Source organism: Carcharodon carcharias, chromosome 3, assembly GCF_017639515.1.
Source record: "Carcharodon carcharias isolate sCarCar2 chromosome 3, sCarCar2.pri, whole genome shotgun sequence".
Classification (NCBI taxonomy): domain Eukaryota; kingdom Metazoa; phylum Chordata; class Chondrichthyes; order Lamniformes; family Lamnidae; genus Carcharodon; species Carcharodon carcharias.
This window is the reverse complement of record NC_054469.1, coordinates 51,264,554-51,286,184: the sequence shown is the minus strand read 5'-3', so window position 1 is coordinate 51,286,184 and position 21,631 is coordinate 51,264,554. Positions and strand designations below refer to the sequence as shown.

Sequence of the window (21,631 nt, the reverse complement as noted above, 5' to 3'; positions counted from 1 at the left end):
CTGGACTTGTTTTATTCCCTGCACCTTTGTTGCAGTAGCTAAATGGACAATCCCCAAAATCTCCATCTAGGTAACTGCTGAATGATTAATGATGTATATGCTTCAACCTCCTCAATGAAGAATAAATCCTCTTGCTTGGCTCCTTCTGATGATATTCATGACATGGGTGGAATTTTACGGGAACGTCATGGCATGGATGGGGCCATAAAATGTGGCAAGCCATTCTAACCTCCATTCACTTTGGCAGGACCGTAAAATCCCACTGGCATAAAATTCCACGCAGTGTTTCTGCCGGTTTTCGATATTTCTCTTGCACATACTCTATTGTGGAGCCATACTTTATCAATCTTAATCTGAACCTTTGGATTCTGGACAGTATCTATGCAATTTCTTTCCTGTTCAGAAGGGTGACTACTGGCTTATGGTCTGTTTTGATTTTGCAACACAATCCCATAACGTAGTCTGAGAATTTGTCGCATGCCCACATTGCTGCCAATGCTTTTTCTATCGTCGCGTTTTGTTGTTCTGGGCAGGAATTTGAGGCGGTCAGGTGGGCACAAAGGGTGGGTCGGGAAGCAGCCGGGAAACAGTCCGCCGCCCACAATCTGATCCCGACTGTGATTTCGCACTGGCGGACCAATTAAAGCCTGCCCAGCATGAAACACAGCACCGCACTGGTTGGAAAGAGCCGAGGGGGGGGTGGGGGGTTGGGGTGGGGGGGGTGCCTGTCGGCCACTGGGTCCAATGGTGACCGGGCAGCCCAGGCCGCCCCTGGAAGGCTGCCATGGAAGGACATCTCTGCATTCCCAAACTGAAGCTATGGAGTCGAGTGCGGCTGGACACGGCAGGCGGGAAGGCAGGTCGGGTGGGCTCTTGGCTCCCTACTTTTCTGACACGTGCCTCACCATTCTCCTGGAGAAGGTGGCTGCCAGGAGGGACACCCTTGCCCCCAGAGTTGGGAGGAGGAGGCCACCGCACCTCACCAAGAGGGCATGGGGGGAGGTGGCAGCAATGGTGAGCAGCCATGATGTGGTGCGGTGCCAGAAGAGGTTGAATGACCTGCTGCACTCAGGAAGGGTGAGTACTGTGTCGGCATGGCTCAGTGAGCAAAAATGTTATGTTGTGGCCGTCCCCCCCTGTGGAGCTCAAGGGCGCTAGAGTCTGAGTGAGAACTGCCAATGGCATCAGGGCTGGCCAAGGGGATGAGCCCTGGCTGTTTGGACTGAGTGCCTTGCAGCTTGAGGGCCACGACTCAAGTGTGCCCTGGGAGGTGTTCCTCAGCTGGGGTTGGCCAGGCTGCAAAGGCATTGCAGACAGAGAGTGGACTAATCAATGTTCCTCTATTGTTTCAGGTGAAGACAAACCATAAACAGGCAGAGAGGTCACATACAAGCGATGGACAGTCCAACCTTCTGCTGCTTGGCAGGTTTGAGCAAGACGCCCCGGAGCTCGAGAGCCAGCACACTCCCTGTGCAACCGGGCATGGAGAGGCGAGGGTGTCAGGTGAAGGTAAGAGTGCAGTGCACAGAGGTAAGAGTTTTGGATTGTGCAACCATTTTAGTGTAGTCTCTTCATTGATGTGAGCCTCAAACCTGGAGTCCCCATTGATCATTGGAAGATGATGGCACCATGATGCAGATCTCCATTGTCTCCCCAGGGTGTCTGGCATGCACAGTGACAGTGTGATGACTTTAACTAATGATATGTCTTTGTTCTCCCTTTTAGGTTCACCAGCAGACATTCGTTCTGCAGACCTCAAAGGCACACCCCTAACATGGGAAGACCACCAAGCTTCTGTTGCGCCTGCGTCACACCCGCTTTCTGAACAAGGCACCGGCGCAAATACCAGCACCTCGGTGGGCATTAGTTCAGGCGCTAGTATCTCAGTGCACATTGGTGAGGGGACTTCGCACTTGCTTGAGGTGCAGACTGAGGCAGAGAGCAACCAGGGCACCAATAGTCGGAGGATTGCTGGGGACCAGAAAAATGCTCAGTTGAAGGCAGATGATGTGCCTCTGGAGTCGTCCATTAGGCGGCAGATGCTGGATGTCCAGCGAGATGCAGGAGGATCTGGTGCAGATCCATGAGGGTGCGCATGTCATGGTCTCCATTGTGGAGGAATCCATGTGGAGAATCAGTACTGCATTGACTGTCACGGGCGAGCGCACTACCTCCTCCATTGAGAGAGTGGCGACTGTCATGGCGAGGCAGCTCCAGGAACAGAATCAGGAGCTCCTGGGATTGCGCTTGGACCTGCAAGCCCTCACACAGGACTGACCTCAGGTGGTCAGTGTCAGTGCAGTAGATGGATGAGGCCCCCAGTATCCCAGCTAGATGCCCGTCCATCAATGGTGAACAGAGCGACCTCATGCTGGCGCGCAAGCTGCTTGTCGTTTCTGCGGGCTCCTCTCATGGTGCTCTGGATGATGACAGCAGCTCCTCTGTCCCTCTGCCAGTGACAGTGGCATCTGATGAGGCTGTGGCAACTGAGGAGATGCCAGCCATGGTACTAGCCGCTCCCTCCCAGGTAGAACCAGACAGGCTTCACTGGCCAGAGGACAACCACCAAGTTCATAAAGGCCAACAAGACAACAGAGTCAGCAGACTATCTCCAGTGCTGGTGCCAGCGAGGGGGGAGCACATTGGTGTAGCACTTGCAAGTGTAAGTTAAAGGCACCTTGAGCACAAGAGGAGCAAGTCATGGATGATTTTATGTTCAATTAAGTTTATTTTATCTATGCTGGTCTGGGAATGAAGACCAGAGAAGTTTATGTAAATAGTTTGGAATTGTCAAAATGAGATCAATTTTGTTTTTGTCATCATGGCCTCGTCAAGCTTCACCTTTTTATTTTATTGGTGCAGGGTACACCAGTGTGTAATTCTGGATGTAGGTGGCTCTGAACTTTATTGCACAGGCACTGAGTGTTCTTTGTGTTCAAATGAAAGGATCATTTCTGACATCTGGGATGTCAGCTTGAAGCTGATCTTTGGTATCCTAGCTGAAGGAGCGTTGGATCAAAGCGTCCCTGGTGTCCCTACCTCCCTGCAGGTTACCCAGGTCTGCCTCTACACCCTCAGTGTTCTCCTCACTGTGCCCCTCTTCTGACTCATTACTGAATTCATCATCTGTGGCCTCTGCAGCTGCATCAAGATCCTGTTCCTCCAGCGGGTCCCTCCTTGCCAATGCCAGATTGTGGAGGATGCAGCATGCAACCACTATCAGTGACACACGCTCGGGGGGTATTGTAGTGCACCCCCTGAATGGTCCAGGCATTGGAAGCACATCTTGATAAGACCAATGGTCCCCTCTACCACCGCCCTTGTGGAAGCGTGACTCCTATTGTAGTGCTTCTCTGCCTCTGTTCTTGGGTGACGGAGAGGTGTCATAAGCCACCTCTTCAAAGGATGTCCCTTGTCACCCAGCAGCCATCCATCCAAACGGGCCTGAGCACTGAAAAGCATCGGCACCTGGAAGTGGCTGAGAATGAAAGCGTCATAGGAGCTGCCTGGGTACCTTGCACAGACTTACAGAATCTGCATCCTGTGGTCACACACTATCTGCACATTCATGGAGTGGAAGCCCTTCCTGTTGATGAAAGCACCGGGCTCACCTGCTGGCGCCTTGATGGCCACATGTGTGCAGTCAATTGCACCCTGGACGTGGGGAAACCCAGCAATCGCTGAAAAGCTTCTGGCTCGCTCAATCTGATTGGCCTCGTTAGTACAGTAAAGAATAAATGTCAGTACCCGCCTGAACAGAGCTTCTGTCACCAGCTTGACTCAACTGTGGACAGCTGATTGGGACACTCCATAAAGATCCCCCACTGACCCCTGGAAAGAGCCGGAGGCATAGACATTGAGAGCCACTGCGACCTTCAGAGCCATTGGCATGGGGTGTCCACCCACACAGTCGGAGCTGATCTCAGGCCCAATCATCTGACAAATGGAGGTCACTGTCTCCCTTGAGAGGCGGAGCCTCCTTTGCATTGCACCTCAGACATATTGAGGTAGCTGCATCGCTGCCTGTAAATCCTGGCAGCAGGATAGTGGCGTATTCTGCAGCCCCTTCCGCCTTGGATTTCCTGCCGGCCCTGCGTCCCTTGTGCCTGCGCCTCTCCTCCCACAGGTCCCTCCCCTGGAAGCTGCATAGGAACACATGGCCTCCTCTCCTTTCTGCCCCTCTCTTCCTCCTCAGAGGAAGTGCCTCCAGCGGAGACCACAATTCCCATTACCAGTGTAGGAAAGGCTGTCTGATACCCAGAAGGGCCCATACAGTCTGAATCCTCCGGGGGCCTTGCAGATACCAAGGAGTCCTGAAATGAAGCCAGAAAATGCAAGAATGAAGCCCCGAACAGAGATGAAGCTGCCAAGTACCAATAAGTTACCAGCAGCAAACTATCTACCTAATCCCTCACTGCTCACACTGGGAATGCTGCTGACACTTTTTATCCCGCCCTTGGATGGGGCTTTTGAAAATATCAGTTGGCCACCTGCTCATTTTGCCTGTGCAATGAGCGCAAAATTGTACAGGTAGCGAAAAATTGCTATCAAGTGGACTATTAATGGCCTTAAGTGGGTTGTTAATTAATGGCGGGTGTGGCTCCAGCACCTGCGCGTGCTCAGCGAGCAAAATATCGCGTGAGTACGTGATGTTGTCGGGACACTCGCCCGATATCATTGCACACTATCTTATGCCGGATCGGGTCAGGCATGCACCTGCCCATGGGACGTAAAATTCTGCCCTCTGTTTCTCTTAGTGACCTAGGGGCATATTAGACTGGTTTACACTTGCTGCCTCTCTGCACTTGAAATAAAACTGCCCCCAGGCCTGTAGACAATGCATCTGCTGATATGATGATCAGTAATTCTGGGTCGTATAGTGCCAAGATTTCAGATGAGAATTAAAATTGTTTAATCCTTTCAAAAGCATTTCGCTGGTCCACATTCCAGCACCACTGTTGACCCTGCTTCAACAGCAGTCTCAAAGGCTTGTTGACCTCTGCTAAATTTGGTAGGAACTTGCCTACTTGGTGGACCAATTGAGGAATCTTTGAAGCTCAGTTATGTTCCCTGATTGCTTTCGTTTTTTGTGGATCAATTGTGATTCCAGTGCTTGTACTATGTGACCTAGAAACTTGATCATAGGTTTTGTGAACTCACATTTTTCATTCAATGTTAGGCCTGTATCCTGTAAGACTCTTATGGCTACGCTGGCTCTGCAATCATCTCTCCTGGAGCCGCGTATACATATGTTGCCGATTTGGCATATCATTTCTTCCATGTCAGAGCGGACTCTATTCCAAAGGGCAATCTGTAGAAACAGTAATGAGGCAGATTGGTTTATCATTAGCTCAAAGGGTGATATGGTTCCCGGTCTTTAATTTCCCTAGGCCTGTAAACAATTTTAAAAATTAATTTCAACATGTACTGCCGTGGTTGACAACAGCAACTTCACCCACTTCACAGATTAATTTCAGTTTTAGGTGTGCCTTTCTGCTTGGCCGAGAGCATTCTTGATTTTCAATGACATAGAGAGGTTCAAGTTTTGTCATGGGTTGGCCTTTTACTTTTAAGGTTGTGCCACCAGGACCTTGCAATTTGATAGATGAGGGTTACAATGCAATCTGCTAGAGCCATTTGGCTTCATCAGATAAAGTTTAAACTTATCCATCCACATCAAGTTTAACACTCCAATACATGTTTGCAGTAGCATTTACCTCCCCGAGGAAGGTTAGTTTATTTGCTTGTGGTTCTTCCACTTCTTGGGTGTGGCTCTGTTTTAATATTTTCTCCCTCTTTTTACAGGTTGTCAGCATTGTCAAGCAGCAGTTTTGAAGTGGCCTATTTTTCCACAGTTGTGCATTCTGCTCCCTTTGCTGGACATTCTTCTTGCTTGTGTGTTTTGTTCCTGCCACATCAAAGATTTCAAAATGGTGGTTGGGGCACTTTTTCCTCATTTTGGCAGACTGAGGCTTTGGCGTGCTTTCTCTCTTATGGTCAACAAACTGAACAGCCTCACTCCATCTTCTCCACGGGACCTCTCCTTCCCCATGATTCTATTTCCTGACTTCTGTTTGTCTCACAGTCTGCACTGCTTTCACTAGTATTAAATCCTCTATTTTCCTTAAGAGATCTGATAATGCTTCATCTAGAGCCACAACTACGATCCTGTTGCGAATCAGCTCATCCTTTCAGATTCCATTATCGCAGTTGCCTTCCATCTTATAGAAAATGAATCTATGCTTTCACCTGGTCTTGGCTTTCATTTATTACATTTAGACCTCTCTATTATTAAATTCTAATGGAGTTTGAAATAAGCTTGCAGGACTTCTTCATAAGAAGTTGAAGTCATCAACTCCCCGGCCATGCTGTCACATCATCCGTGCTAGATCCTCCTGCATGAAGTAGTGTACTGGCCTGGTCTTTCTGATTTTTTTTGTATTATGCTGAAGCAGTTCTGTACCTTGTGAACCTTTTTCTCCAGTTGTCCCAGTTCTGGGCCTGTTGTGAGCCTTCTGCACTCTGAAATGTCTCTGGGAGTGATAGTGTAGGTTCCATGCTTCTGCTAAATCCTGGGATTGTTCCTGCTTCTGTGCTACTGCTTGCTGCTTTGGGTTTGTGCTCACTGCTGTTTGGTCTCTGGGTCTGTGTCTCAGCTTGTATCTGTTCCTCCCACGATGTTCTGACATTTTGGCGAGTCTTAATTTTTTTCCCTTTTGTCCTTCCTTCAAGGATCTCTATGTCTTGCCAGTACTCTGTCATCTTTTTAAGGTTTTCTGGATCTGTTACACACCGCCACCATGTTTTGTGGTGCGATTGGAGTCTAGATGGGGTTTTAGGAATTGTCTATTCTCTCAGAATAAGCTACTCAAGTCTGTAGTTTCTCAAAACCATTACATCAAAAGCATTATGGAGAGGCGGTGGTGTAGTGGTATTGCTACTGGAATAGTAAACCAAGGGTAATGCTCCAGGGATTCAGGTTCAAAGCCTACCATGGCAGATGGTGGAATTTGAATTCAATAAAAATCTGGAATTAAATGTCTAATGATGACCATTGTCAAGTGTTGTAAAAAACCATCTGGTTCACTAATGTCTTTTACAGAAGGAAATCTGTCAACTTTACCTGGTCTGGCCTACATGTGAATCCAGGACCACAGCAATGTGGTTGACTCCTCTAAAGTGGTTTAGCAAGCCACTCAGTTGTAACAAACTGCTACAAACTCACAAAAAAAGAATGAAACCAGACAGACCAACTGGCATCAACCGAGGCACCAGAAACAACAATGGCAATCTCGGCCCTGCAAAGTCCTCCTTAGTAACATCTAGGGGCTAGTGTCAAAATTGGGAGAGCTGTCTCACAGACTAGCCAAGGAACAACCTAACATAGTGAACCTCATAGGATCACACCTTACAGATAATGTCCCAGACACCACCATCACCAACCCTGGGAATGCCCTGTCCCACCAGCAGGACAGAGCCAGCAGAGGTGGTATGTAGTGGGCAGGGAGTTGCCCTGGGAGTCCTCAACATTGACTCTGGATCCCATGAAACATCATGGCATCAGGTCGGACATGGGCAAGGAAACCTCTTGCTGATTACCACGTACTACCCTCCCTCAGCTGATGAATCAGTGCTCCTCCATATTGAAGGTGGCAAGGGTGCACTCTGGGTGGGGGGCTTCAATGTCCATCACCAAGAATGGCTCAGTAGCACCACTACTAAACGAATTGGCTGAGTCCGAAAGGACATAGCTGCTGGACTGGGTCTGCGGCAGGTGGTGAGGGAACCAACAAGAGGGGAAAACATACTTGACCTTATTCTCACCAACCTGCCTGCCACAAATGCAACTGTCCATGACAGTATTGGTAGGAGTGACCACCAGACAGTCGTTGCGGAGATGAAGTTCCATTTTCACATTGAGGATATCCTCCATCATGGATAGATTTCGAACAGATCAAGCAACTCAAGAATGAGCATCCATGAGACGCTATGGGCCATCATCAGCAGCAGAATTGTTCTCGAACACAATCTGTAACCTCATGGCCCAGCATATTCCCCACTCTGCCACTACCATTAAGCCAGGCGATCAACCCTGGTTCAATGAAGAGTGCAGGAGGGCATGCCCAGGAGCAGCACCAGACATAACTAAAAATGAGGTGTCAACCTTGTGAAGATATAACACAGGACGACTTGCATGCCAAACAGCATAAGCAGCAAGTGCTAGACAGAGCTAAGCAATTCTGCAACCAACAGATCAGATCTAAGCTCCGCAGTCCTGCCACATCCAGTCGTTAGAGGTGGTGGACAATTTACTGGAGGAAGAGGAGGATCCACAAATATCCCCATCCTCAATGATGGAGGAGCCCAGCACATCAGTGCAAAAGATAAGGCTGAAGCATTTCCTACAGTCTTCAGCCAGAAGTGCTGAGTGAATGATCCATCTCGGCCCCCTCCGGAGCTCCCCAGCATCACAGATGCCAGTCTTCAGCCAATTTGATTCACTCCATGCAATATCAAGAAAAAGCTGAAGGCACTGGATACAGCAAAGGCTCTGGGCCCTGACAATATTTCAGCAATAGTACTGAAGACTTGTGCTCCAGAGCTTGCCATGCCCCTAGCCAAGCTGTTCTAGTACAACTACAACACTGGCATCTCCCCGGCCATGTGGAAAATGGCCTAGATATGTCCCGTACACAAATTGCAGGACAAATCCAAACTGGCCAATTACCACCCCATCAGTCTGCTCTCCATCATCAGCACAGTAATGGAAGAAGTTATCAACAGTGCTGTCAAGCAGCACTTGCTTACTGACACCCAGTTTGGGTTCCGCCAGGGCCACTTAGCTCCTGACCTCATTACAGCCTTGGTTCAAACATGGACAAAAGAGCTGAACTCCCGTGGTGAGGTGAGAGTGACTGCCTTTGAGTTCAAGGCAGCATTTGACAGAGTGTGGCATCAAGGAGCCCTAGCAAAACTGGAGTCAGTGGGAATCAGGGGAAAACTCTCTACTGGTTGGAGTCATACCTAGCAAAAAGGAAGATGGAGAAGAAAAGAGTTGACGTTTCGAGTCCTCATGACCCTTCGACAGAACTTGAGTTCGAGTCCAGGAAAGAGCTTAAATATCAGCTCTTTCCTGGACTCGAACTCAAGTTCTGTCGAAGGGTCATGAGGACTCGAAACGTCAACTCTTTTCTTCTCCGCCGATGCTGCCAGACCTGCTGAGTTTTTCCAGGTAATTCTGTTTTTGTTTTGGATTTCCAGCATCCGCAGTTTTTTTGTTTTTATAAAAAGGAAGATGGTTGTGGTTGTTGGAGGTCAATCATCTCAACTCCAGGACATCACTGCAGGAGTTCCTCAGGGTAGTGTCCTAGGCCCAACCATCTTCAGCTGCTTCATCAAGGACTTTCCTTCTATTGTAAAGTCAGAAGTGGGGATGTTCGCTGAGGATTGCACAGTTTTCAACACCATTCCTCAGATACTGAAGCAGTCCATGTCCAAATGGAGCAAGACCTGGACAATATCCAGCCTTGGGCTGACAAGTGGCAAGTAGCATTCGCACCACACAAGTATCAGGCAATGCCCTCTCCAACAAGACAGAATCCAGCCATCGCCTCTTGATGTTCAATGGCATTACCATCACTGAATTCCCCACTATCAACATCCTGGGGGTTATCATTGACTAGGAACGATGGAATAGCCATATCAACACTGTGGTTAGAAGAGCAGGTCAGTGGCTAGGAATCATGTGACGAGTAACTCACCTCCTGACTCCCCAAAGCCTGTCCACCATCTACAAGGCACAAGTCAGAAGTGTGATGGAATACTCTCCACTTGCCTGGATGAATGCAGCTCCCACAACACTCAAGAATTTTGACACTTTCAAGCACAAAGCAGTCTGCTTGATTAGCACCACATCCAAAAACTTTCACTCCCTCTACCACCGACGCACAGTAGCAGCAGTGTGTACTATCTACAAGATGCACTGCAGGAATTCACCATGACCCGCAGCATGTGTGACACTGACCCCCAGAGTATAGTTTCAGGGACAAACTCAAGGATCTGCATCTAGACGCAGTGCTGGAACTGGGAAACATGTCAAAGTCAGGCTGCTAACATGCTGGAAGGGGAGTTTCCAGGTGGCAGGGCACCAATCCATCTGCTGCCCTTAACGTTCCACGTGCTTGTGCCTCTTTGCTTTGCAAGATTAGACCGTGTGGTGGCAAATGTGATGGAAACAGCATGTGGGCAAGGAGGGGGGTCAGCCTTGGCTTCTTGGTGTGAGTGTACGGCAGCTGCAGGGTGACGATTCACTGGAGCCCTGCAATGTACCACTCTGGTTAGGGTGGCAGGGATGCGATGGGAATCCAGGTACAGGCTGGACTAATCTATGCTCCTCTCTCCTTTTCAGAAGACCACACACAATCCAGCCAAACGGATGCGGACTGGCAGAGGCCAGGCTCAGTTGGTTATAATCACCAGATAAGAGCAGGAGGCAATGGATCTGGAAAGGTGCCAGCGCCCAGGTCCACCAGTGGTGGTGAGGCTGGGGTGTCAGCGGGAAGTAAGATTGCTGTGAATTGAGGTCACCATGTGTGTCCCAGCAGCCATCCCACTGTTGAATGTTCAGTGACTGAAGACTCCAACATGGATCGGCCATTGATTATGGAACGATGAGTGCATACTGATCCGGGGGACAGGGATGCACATTGACATTGTTTCCACTTCAACTAATCACATGTCCTTGTTCTTCCTTTCAGCATCACCAGAGCAGGGCTAGGAGGAGGAGGTAGAGGGGCCACCTCTCATACCTGAGGGCCCTGAACAAATGGGAATCACCAGCGTCACAACATCTCTGCCAGGCAGGCACCAGCGCAGGTACTAGCACCTTGGTGGGGATTAGATCATTGGCTAGTGTCCTGAGGCACCACGGTGAGGGTGCTTCACACTCGCTTGAGGTGTAGGCGGAGATAGAGAGGGCCCATGGTGCCAGCAGTCAGAGGACTGCAGGGGACCAGGTATGTGCTTGGTTGATGGCTGATGATGTGCCTCTGGATGCATCTGTGAGGCAGAAAATGTTGGAATTGCAGTAGGGTCTGCTAGAGGATCTGGCAGAGATACAGGAGGCATGGTGCCCGTGCTGGAGGAGTCCATACAGAGCATCACTGATGCAATAACCCTCATGGCTGAGCGCCATGCTTCCTCCAAGGAGAGAGTGGTGACTCTTGTGGAGAGGCTCCTCCAGGAGAACAATCAAGGGCCCCTGGAGTTGCACACGGACCTGCAAGTCCTCACAGCAGCATTGAATTCAGCTGGTCAGAACCAGTGTGGGAGATGAATGGGGTACCAAGTATCCCAGGTTGGTGCCCATCCATTTGCGGTGAGCAGGGAGGTCTGAAGCAATCTCACATTGGTGCAGCAGCTCCCTGTCGTCTCTGCGGGCACCACTCAGGGCACTCCAGTTGAGCATGGCAACTCTCCACCCCTCTGCCAGTGACAGTGGGATCCGATGAGGCTGCGGCGATTGGGGAGATGCCAGCTGTGGCACTGGCCACTCCCTCCCAGGCGGAGCCATCAAAGGCTCCATGGGCCAGAGGATGCCCGCCAAGGCCATCGAGGCCAACAGGATAGCAGAGTGAGCAGGCTGTCTCAGATGCCAGTGCCAGTGAGGGGGCACCACCTAGACGTAGCACCCGGAAACGTAAACTTAAGGCACCTTAGGCACACCACAGGCTTCTCACTGGTGGTTTTCTGTGTCTCTGTGCCATTAGTTGATGACAGGTTGGTGTGATGTGTAACACCTTTGTATTCATTTTACTTTCTGCTTCATTTTGTTAATTCATTAAATGTTTACACGTAAGCATGGCTGAGGGTGATTCCTTACTTCCTGCAGGTGGACGGGAACCCATGATGTTATGAGTGACGTGTTTGTCATTGAGCTTTATTGACAAGGCACCTCGTTAATGTTCCTAACCAGGCAGATGTTGCTCTCAGGTATCAAGTATGGAGCCTGCAGCCCTGGCGCGTGTTGGAGGTCCATCTCTGGTGTACTAGCTGAAGGTTCGTTGGATTAAAGCCTCCCAGGTGTCCCTGCCTCCTTGGAATGTGCCCAGGTCACCATCTACCCCATCAGCTTTCTCCTGTGTGTGCTCATCCTCGGACTCACTGCTCCACTCATCATGTGCAGCCAGAGCAACTGCGTCTACGTCTTTCTCCACTGTTTCACCTCTTTCCAGTGCCAGAGTGTGGAGAGAGCAGCATGCAGCCACTATCAGCGACACACGATCTGGGGGGTATTGCAGTGTGCCTGCTGAGTGGTCCAGGCATCGGAAGCGCATCTTGAGAAGATCAATGATTCTCTCTCTACCACAGCCATTGTGGAAGTGTGGCTGCTAGTATACCGCTGCTCAGCTTCTGTTCTTGGATGGCAGAGAGGCATCAGGAGCCACCTTTTGAGAGGTTAGCCCTTGTCACCCAGCAGCCATCCATCCAGTCGAGCTGGAGCATTGAAGAGCCCCGGCACCTGGGAGTGTCTGAGGATGTAGGCGTCATGGGAGCTGCCTGGATACCTTGTACAGACTTGTAGAATCTGCATCCTGTGATCACACACTATCTGCACGTTCATGGAGTGCTCATCCTTGGGATGAGCACAGGAATCCCTTCCTGATGACGAAGGCACTTGGCTCACCCGCTGGCGCCTTGATGGCCACATGTGTGCAGTCTATTGCACCCTGGACGTGGGGGAAGCCAGCAATGGCCAGGAAGCCTCTGGCTCGCTGTGTCTGATTGGCCTCGTCCCAGCAGTAGTGAAAGAAAGTCAATGCGCGCCTGAACAGAGCGTCTGTCGCCTGCTTGACACAAGTGTGGACAGCTGACTAGGAGACTCTGCAAAGATCACCCACAGACCCCTGGAAGGTGCAGGAGGCATAGAAGTTTAGGGTAGCCATGACCTTAAATCCCAATGACATGGGGTGCCCAACCACACAGTTGGAGCTGATCTCAGACCCAATCATCTGACACTGGAGGTCACGGTCTCCATTGAGATATGGAGCCTCCTTCGGCATTGTACCTCAGACATATTGAGGTAGCTGCTTCACCGCCTGTAAACCCCAGAAATAGGATAGTGGTGTCTTCTGCGGCCCCTTCCAGCTTGGACAACCTCTTGGCCCTGCACCTCTCCTGCCAAAGGTGGCTCCCCTAGAGGCTGAATGTGGATTCCTGGCCTCCTTCCCCTTCTGGCCCTCCCTTCCTCCTCAGAGGAGATGCCTCCAGTGGGAAGGCTTCCTGAAGCCTGCAGGCCCCAAAAATGATGTTTACTCCAGAGTCCTGACCTGAAGCCTATCACATCTGTCCAAGCAGCTGTGAAGATTTTTGAAGTATTCCTGCTCACACAGGATGAGCTTTATAAAAATGTGGCCTACTCACCTGCCCATTGCGCCCTAGCGACGACCTGAAGATTGCACAGGCCCCAAAAAATCAGCATCAATTACCGCCTCAAGGGCCTTACGTGGCGCGTTAATTAATGGCAGGTGCGCAGCAGAGATCATCATGCGCCCGCTCACCGAAATATCGCGATGGCGCACGGAGATGTCGGGATACTTGCCCAACGTCACCGCGCATCATTTTACACATCAACGTGCAGGACCCGCCCCCACATGCCGTGAAAATTCTGGCCCAAGTCTTTACACATTTGGACCTCTACACGAGGTTGGAGCTTCTTCTTCCAGATCATTCTTATTTCTGTCATGTGATCTGACATCATTATTACATTCGCATCATGTATGCTTCTGATATTGATCCTTTACACACATGGATGGATGAAACTGTTCCGCACTGTACATTTCTCCCATATATATTTGGAAACTACAAAGGACATAGACTGGACAATACAGAGTTCAACGTGGGGATGTGAAAGGTCGTCCACTTCGGATCTCAAAGGCAGAGCAGAATATTTTTGCTCTGGCAAGTGGTTAGGGAATGCAGAAGAGTAAAGCCATTCAGGGTTCCAAGTGCACAGGTCATTTAGTAATCAAGTACAAAAAGCTATCAAAGGCTAAGGGGATGTTGGCATTTATCTCTAGGGAGATGGAATACCAAGGCTGGGTGGGGGGCAGTGTTGCTTCTGAGAACGAGTCAGAGTTGGAGACGAATTGCTTAAGCTTGTTAATACCAGGCCTAACCCAGAATAGATCACTCAGATGAGTGTGCCAAATGCTGTTCATGCATAATTAACAATCTTAACAAGCATGGAATCTACAGAGTCAGGCTCCATGTGGTGAACTGTCAGTTGTCACTCTACAGGACTATTGGCTCACTTATCACTCGAGAAAAAATATTCAGGCAATTGTATCAAAATAAACAAGAGTTTATTTAAATTATTGTTTATTCAACCATTATTTTCTTTACAAAGTTGCAAAAAGAATCTGATGCCCTTGAAACCATATATTTGTAGGCAGTCAAAATCTTCAGAAGAGTTGGAAAAGAGAACAATCAGGAAGAAAAAAGTACATCAAGTGCCAGTAAGATCTAGGAACAATCAATCTTAAGTTGTTTCCACAATGTTTTCATAATGTTTACAAATGGGAAGAAACTCTCAGTAAGCATTTGTTCAAGTTCACTTCCAATCACTAAATGAAATATATCACATATTGTAAACTTGTTCCTCTGTTGTTCACCACAATATAATACAATGACAGAGGAACTTAGGAGCAGTTATATTCTGGGAGGTATTTGATATACCAGTGGTTCAGGTTCTACAGCAGTAAGCGGCTGCTTAGGCATATAGAGGTGGATTTTGGTCTGGGTCATTTTTCATGCCAACTGTGCACCCAGACCAAGAGGATCAATGGAAGTTGGTCCTAGGGTCTCAAAAACTTACTTAGCGTGAGCTGTCAGTGCTGGACACATCACCACAGACAGCTTGCCTGGACCAAGACTTCAGTTTCAAGCCATCAACCTCAGGTTAAGTCCTGAGAGTATGAATTGACTAGTGTGACACTTGTGGAGTCAGGGGAAGCATTTCTGGCTCCACACAAACAACTTTTTGTAAAATTAAAAATCATTTTTAAATTTACCTGGCCAAGGGGCCACTGAAGAATCCATTGCAGCTCAGACCTGACTCCTACCTCACTCACTGATGACTAATTTGTGGTAAGGCTTGTCAATGGGTGCTAGGCCCCTTTGCACAAGCATGAGGCCCACTGCTAAATTCATGTGGCATCTCAGATGACATCAAAGACAGTTGTTAATATGTTAATTAGGGTCCTAACCACAATTGAAAGGCCCATGTGTCATATCTGTTACCAATGAGATTTTTCTTTTTCTTGGAGACAAATGGGGCAGGCACTCCTCCCCAGGCTTCATAGTCCTGAGGAATATGCTCCCACTCCAACACCAACACAGCCTGTGCATATTCGAGAGGTGTCTGTAGCTTGTCTCAATTCCTGCCCATCCTCCGGCCTAGGTCAAAATCTAACTCATAAGGGTGTGCACAAACCATGAATTTCATTACTGTGATCAGCAGTGCCACTCTGGCTGATGTTTTTCCTCTTTATTGATCCAGGGCATTCCATAGAATCAATACCACACCACCCACTGAGCCACTGGGAAACCAGATTTGATCCATGTTGATGACTACTTTTCACACCAGTTGACATGTTGATTGAGTGTGAATGCAGTTTAAGGCACTTTCATGGCTAACTTTCTTTAAAATATAATGTTTTTGAGTCCTCTCACATGTAACTTGATACCAAGCTTCTGGTGTTGCCATCTTTAATGCAAAAAGCAATCTGGAGTGACTCTCCCTCTGACATGCCCTCCTTCTTTAGACCATGCAAATGTGTTTCCCTACATATGTTACTGATATTGGATGGTTCGACATCTAGGTGAATCCATGGCCTACAAATCCACAACATGCCATAATGGAGCACTCAAACATGCTGTGCACCCCATCAGAAGATCTTCAGAACTTCTTTCTGAACCGGATTGTGACTGGCTATTGCACCATCAATAATTGACATGAATATAAATCAAACACATCTGACTTGAAATTATCAAAATCCTGGTTTCACAGCAGAAATAAAAAACCTTTCAATGTCAAATGAAAGTCTACTCAGCAATCTTAGAGATATTTTATTAGAATTACAACAGCATTACAAGGATAGACAGTGAGAAAACCCACACCTAACCTGAAGCAAAATATATACTGTTGGTGCCTGCAAGATTCAAACTAACATGGTTTCAGGAAGACACAGTAAACCTGGACAGGCTAGGCTAACTAGTTTTATGTGAAAAGAATATATGGCCCAGATTTTCCAGTCTCTGGATAGTTGGAGAGCGGTCGTACCTCCCAAGTTGTGCTACGGGACCCCTCGGACGTCCTAACACACTGACTCTGTGGGAATAGCCTGGGAAGTTTGAACTTCCGATGGGCAATTCCCCTGCTCCCTGGGACCTGCCGAAAAAATCTCTGACTCTTTGGATGGTTCCTAGTTCCTTAACCGGTTAGTTATCCAAGAAACGTTAGACACCAAAATCCTAGTATAATTCTTGGGTAACCATACAACTGACCCCCCCCAGTCACTCACCCTGATACCCCTGACTCTCCCCTTGAATTCTTGACAACCCCCTGACACCCACCCCCTGACACCCTATTCGACCCGACCTGACCATCCACTACCAGCCAACTTGTCCGCTGAACCCCCCAACCCCATCCACTACCCGACTCCCCACTGACCCCTGCAACTGGACCTCTCCACCTGACTCTCCCCTGACAAGCAACTCCCCTGATTCCCCCGACCTGACCTGACTAGCCACCACCACCCCAGTTCTCCCGACCCAACCGGACCTCATCTCACCACCCTGCTCAGATGCTACCCTGCCCCCTTACCCACTTGCCACACCCGCCCAACTCCCTTTCCTACCCATTCACTCACCCATTCGCACATTCACTAACACACTGAAAAGTTGTTTAAATGTCTCAGCTTTTCAGTGTGTTAATGAACACTTACCAGAATACGGCAGCTAGTGGCGTAAAAACAGGGTGTGGCTTGTTTTCCCCCGACAATCCAGCACTAAGAGGAAGTTGAACTGAAGGTACACTCTGCATTTCTGAAGAAGGCAGGATCGGAGGTCCCGGCCAGAAATACGGAGCTCCAGAGTGGCGCGGGAAAGTAGGAATGGAGTGGCAATCTGACGGTGATTGCCACCCCGTGGAAGATTCAGGCCTGTATTCAAATGTTTAGAAAGGTCATGTCTTTTCAGCGAGACATTTCTTCAATTCACTCTCTGGATGTTGCCAGTGAGACCAGCATTTATTGTCCATCTCAGGTTTCCCCAAGAAGATGGTGGCGGGTCTTTTTAAGCAGTCTGATACAGCTGAGTGCCTTGTTTTGTCACTTCAGTGGGCAGTTCAGAGGCAGTCGCTTTGGTGGGGCACTGGAGTAGCTGCACCAGACTTGGTAAGGGCGGCAGGTTTCTTTCTCTAAAGGACGCTGGTGAACCAGTTGGGTTTTTAATGGCAACCCAACAGCTTCATGGTCACTTTTACTGCCACTAACCTTCTGTTTCTAGATTTCACATTTGGTGAATTTAAATTCTCAAAGTGTCACATCTTCACTGGATTATTAATCCAGGCTACTAGATAACCAGTCCAGTAACATAACCAGTACACCACCATAACTGCCTGTGCAGACACCCTGATTCGAATACTGCAGGTACCAACACAATAGTTAACATTAGTTTGGTTCAGCTGCAAATTTTCAGCCTTTCTAACAGTAAACAAAAAGTGCTAATTAGTAAAAACATTATTAAAATAGGATAATAACATGGTAGAAGTTATGATACATAAATATGCTACCTCAGTAATAAGGAGAACCTTTTTTTTACCTTTGAGCAGATGAAGTAGCATGACTATGACATATAACATAGTGCTAATGCATGTTATGTTTCCATTATTGCTTAACTAGCCCTTTGCAGAACAAAGCAGAGGCTAACCCATCCCATAGGGTGTACAGAACTATCAGCTCATAATGTTTACAGAGCTACAGGGTTACTGTAAACCCACAGCACACTTTGTGTGCAATTTAGTCACCTGCATGGCATTTATTACATACATGCTCTTGTTTCCATAGGAACACATGTATTTTGACAAGTCTAACTCTCATCATTTTGAGTAATTTTTCCATTAGAGAAATACATTAATCAGCGATGATCACTGAAAGCAAAAAGAGGGAGAGGGAGCATTAATCCATCAACCAAACCATTACACGTAACAGGAGAAAGGAAAGGATAGTGCTTTTGTTGTGGAAGACACTCAAGCATCATTCACTTTCCTTACAACGCACTCTTCCATCACTGCACCTTTCAAACTAAGAAAACATACAGCAAGGGGATGTTAACCAACAAAATACATTAGAAGTAGAAAGAAATTTTAAATAAAAAAAACACTATTTTTTCTTCATGCTATAATCACATTGGTGAAACATTCAGTGGTCTCTGCCCTACCCTCAGGCCAACTCCTCTGATTCTATAGCAGGACAGCAGAAACCTGATGCCATTTGTTCTTCACAACACTTTAGATATCCCTTAGTCTGCTGGTTTCACAATCAGCCGTATTCTGATCCAGGAGGACCCCTGATTATGTTGAAGTATCCAGCCAAGGCACCCAGGTCAATATAGAGAGAGCGATTCCTTTTTCCTACAGTTGATTCTTCAGCGCTGCTCACAGAAGTATCTGGAATTAAAATAAAGTAAGTTAGGAAAGTCAAGCCTCCCACACTCAAAAACTTCCAAAAAACAAAAGCTGCTTTATGGGAAAGGAAACAATAAATATATTGCTTCAGCATTTCTGTCTCAATTTTCAACACTTCAGTTCGATAGTTTGCGCAATCTCTCCATTCAGTAATGAGACCATAAGACCATAAGACCATAAGACATAGGAGCAGAAATTACGGCATTCGGTCCATCGAGTCTGCTCCACCATTCAATCATGGCTGATAAGTTTCTCAACCCCATTCTCCCGCCTTCTCCCGGTAACCTTTGATCCACTTACTAATCAAGAACCTATCTATCTCGGTCTTAAATACACTCAATGACCTGACCTCCACAGCCTTCTGTGCAATGAAATCCATTGATTCACCACTCTCTGGCTAAAGAAGTTTCTTCTCATCTCTGTTCTAAAAGGTCTTCCCTTTACCCTGAGGCTGTGCCCTCGGGTCCTAGTCTCTCCTACTAATGGAAACATCATCCCCATGTCCACTCTATCCAGGCCTTTCAGTATTCTGTTGTTACAATCAGATCCCCCCTCATCCTTCTAAACCCCATCGAATACAGACCCAGAGTCCTCAAATGTTCCTCATATGTTAAGCCTTTCATTCCTGGGATCATTCTCGTGAACCTCCTCTGAACCCTCTCCAGGGCCAGCACATCCTTCCTGAGATATGGGGCCCAAAATTGCTCACAATATTCTAAATGTGGTCTGACCAGAGCCTTATAAAGCCTCAGCAGCATATCCCAGCTTTTATATTCTAGTCCTCTCGAAATAAATGCCAACATTGCATTTGCCTTCTTAACTACTGACTCAACCTGCAAGTTAACCTTAAGAGAATCCTGGACTAGGACTCCCAAGTCCCTTTACACTTCTGAATTCTCTCCCCATTTACAAAATAGTCTATGCCTCTATTCTTCCTACTAAAGTGCATGACCTCACACTTCCCGACGTTGTATTCCATCTGCAATTTCGTTGCCCATTCTCCTAATCTGTCCAAATCCTTCTGCAGCCTCCCCGCCTCCTCAATAATACCTGTCCCTCCACCTATCTTTGTATCATTTGCAAACTTAGCCAGGATGCCCTCAGTTCCTTCATCTAGATCATTAATGTATAAAGTGAAAAGTTGTGGTCCCAACACTGACCCCTGCGGAACTCCACTAGTCACCGGCCGCCATCCAGAGAAGGACCCCCTTATCCCCACTCTTTGCCTCCTGCCAAACAGCCAATCTTCTATCCATGCTAGTACCTTGCCTCTAACACCATGGGCTCTTATCTTACTGAGCAGCCTCCTGTGCGGCACCTTGTCAAAGGCCTTCTGGAAGTCCAAGTAGATAACATCCATTGGCTCTCTTTTATCTAACCTACTTGTTACCTCCTCAAAGAATTCTAACAGATTTGTCAGGCATGACCTCCCCTTGATGAAACCATGCTGACTTTGCCCTATTTTACCATGCACTTCCAAGTATTCTGAAATCTCATCCTTAATAATGGACTCTAAAATCTTACCAACGACCGAGGTCAGGCTAATCGGCCTGTAATTTCCCGTCTTTTGCCTCACTCCCTTATTAAACAGGGGGGTTATATTATTAGTGATTTTCCAGTCCTCTGGGACCCTCCCTGACTCCAGTGATTCCTGAAAGATCACCACTAACGTTTCCACTATCTCTTCAGCTATCTCCTTCAGAACTCTGGGGTGTAATCCGTCTGGTCCAGGTGATTTATCCACCTTCAGACCTTTCAGTTTTCCTAGCACCTTCTCCTTGGTAATGGCCACCATACTCACCTCTGCCCCCCAACTCTCTTGAACTTTGGGGATGTCACTCGTGTCTTCCACTGTGAAGACTGACGCAAAGTACCTATTCAGTTCCTCCGCCATTTCTTTGTTCCCCACTACTACTTCTCCAGCGTCATTTTCCAGCGGCCCAATGTCCACTTTTGCTTCTCTCTTACCCTTTATATATCTAAAAAAACTCTTGCAATCTTCTTTTATATTACTGGTTAGTTTACTCTCGTATTTAATCTTCTCCCTCCTTATTTCTTTTTTAGTTGTGTTCTGTTGGTCTTTGTAGGCTTCTCAATCCCCTGGTTTCCCACTGCTCTTTGTCGCATTGTATGCTTTCTCTTTAGCTTTTATGCTGTCCCTGACTTCCCTTGTCAGCCATGGTTGCCTCGTCCTTCCTTTAGTATGCTTCTTCTTCCTAGGGATGAATTTTTGCTGTGTCTCCCAAATTACTCCCAGAAACTCCTGCCATTGCTGTTCCACTGTCTTTCCTGCTAGGCTCATCTCCCAGTCAATTCTGGCCAGCTCCTCCCTCATGTCTCTGTAGTTGCCTTTATTCAACTGTAATACCGTTACATCTGATTCCAGTTTTTTCCTCTCAAATTGCAGGGTAAATTCTATCATATTATGGTCACTTCCTCCTAAGGGTTCCTTCATCAAATCTGCCTCTTGTGGCAGTTGTGGCTAAGAAATGGAGGAGGTACGAACACCCATTAACATCAGGTATTCCTTCTGGCCACTGTGAGAAAATGTGAGCTGAACCAAGTGGCCCAGGGCCTGCAGGGGGAAGCATGGTGCAGCTGGATTCCCATCGGTATTCAGGAAACGATTAGGACCGTCATTTTCACAGGAGCTGCAGGCAGCCTGCTCCTGTACTGGAACAAGAGAGGTGCCCGCCCCAACAGCTGTATGGAAAATTAAAGTGGCGCCCTGTCAATTCCATTGCCCGAGGAGCTCAGCTGGCATGAATTTATATGGTGTTTACTGTGGGTGTAATGAGCACAATTTCTCAGGTAGCTTGGGAAATCTCCAAAAACGCCCCCCTCCACCTCCCACAAAGCAGCCCCAGTATATAATGGGAGTAG

General features: G+C 47.8%; 1 protein-coding gene across 4 annotated transcripts in view; it reads right to left on the bottom strand.

The window, feature by feature from the left end:
- Positions 1 to 16,759: 16,759 nt before the first annotated feature.
- map3k8 (mitogen-activated protein kinase kinase kinase 8) overlaps positions 16,760 to 21,631 on the bottom strand; it is a 38,638-nt gene continuing 33,766 nt past the window's right edge. For all 4 annotated transcript variants that reach the window (XM_041184824.1, XM_041184823.1, XM_041184820.1 and 1 more), the window contains exon 8: positions 16,760 to 18,730. In XM_041184824.1, the coding sequence (XP_041040758.1) occupies positions 18,603 to 18,730 (128 nt within the window). In that variant the 3' untranslated portion in view covers positions 16,760 to 18,602. The remainder of the gene's footprint in view (positions 18,731 to 21,631) is intronic.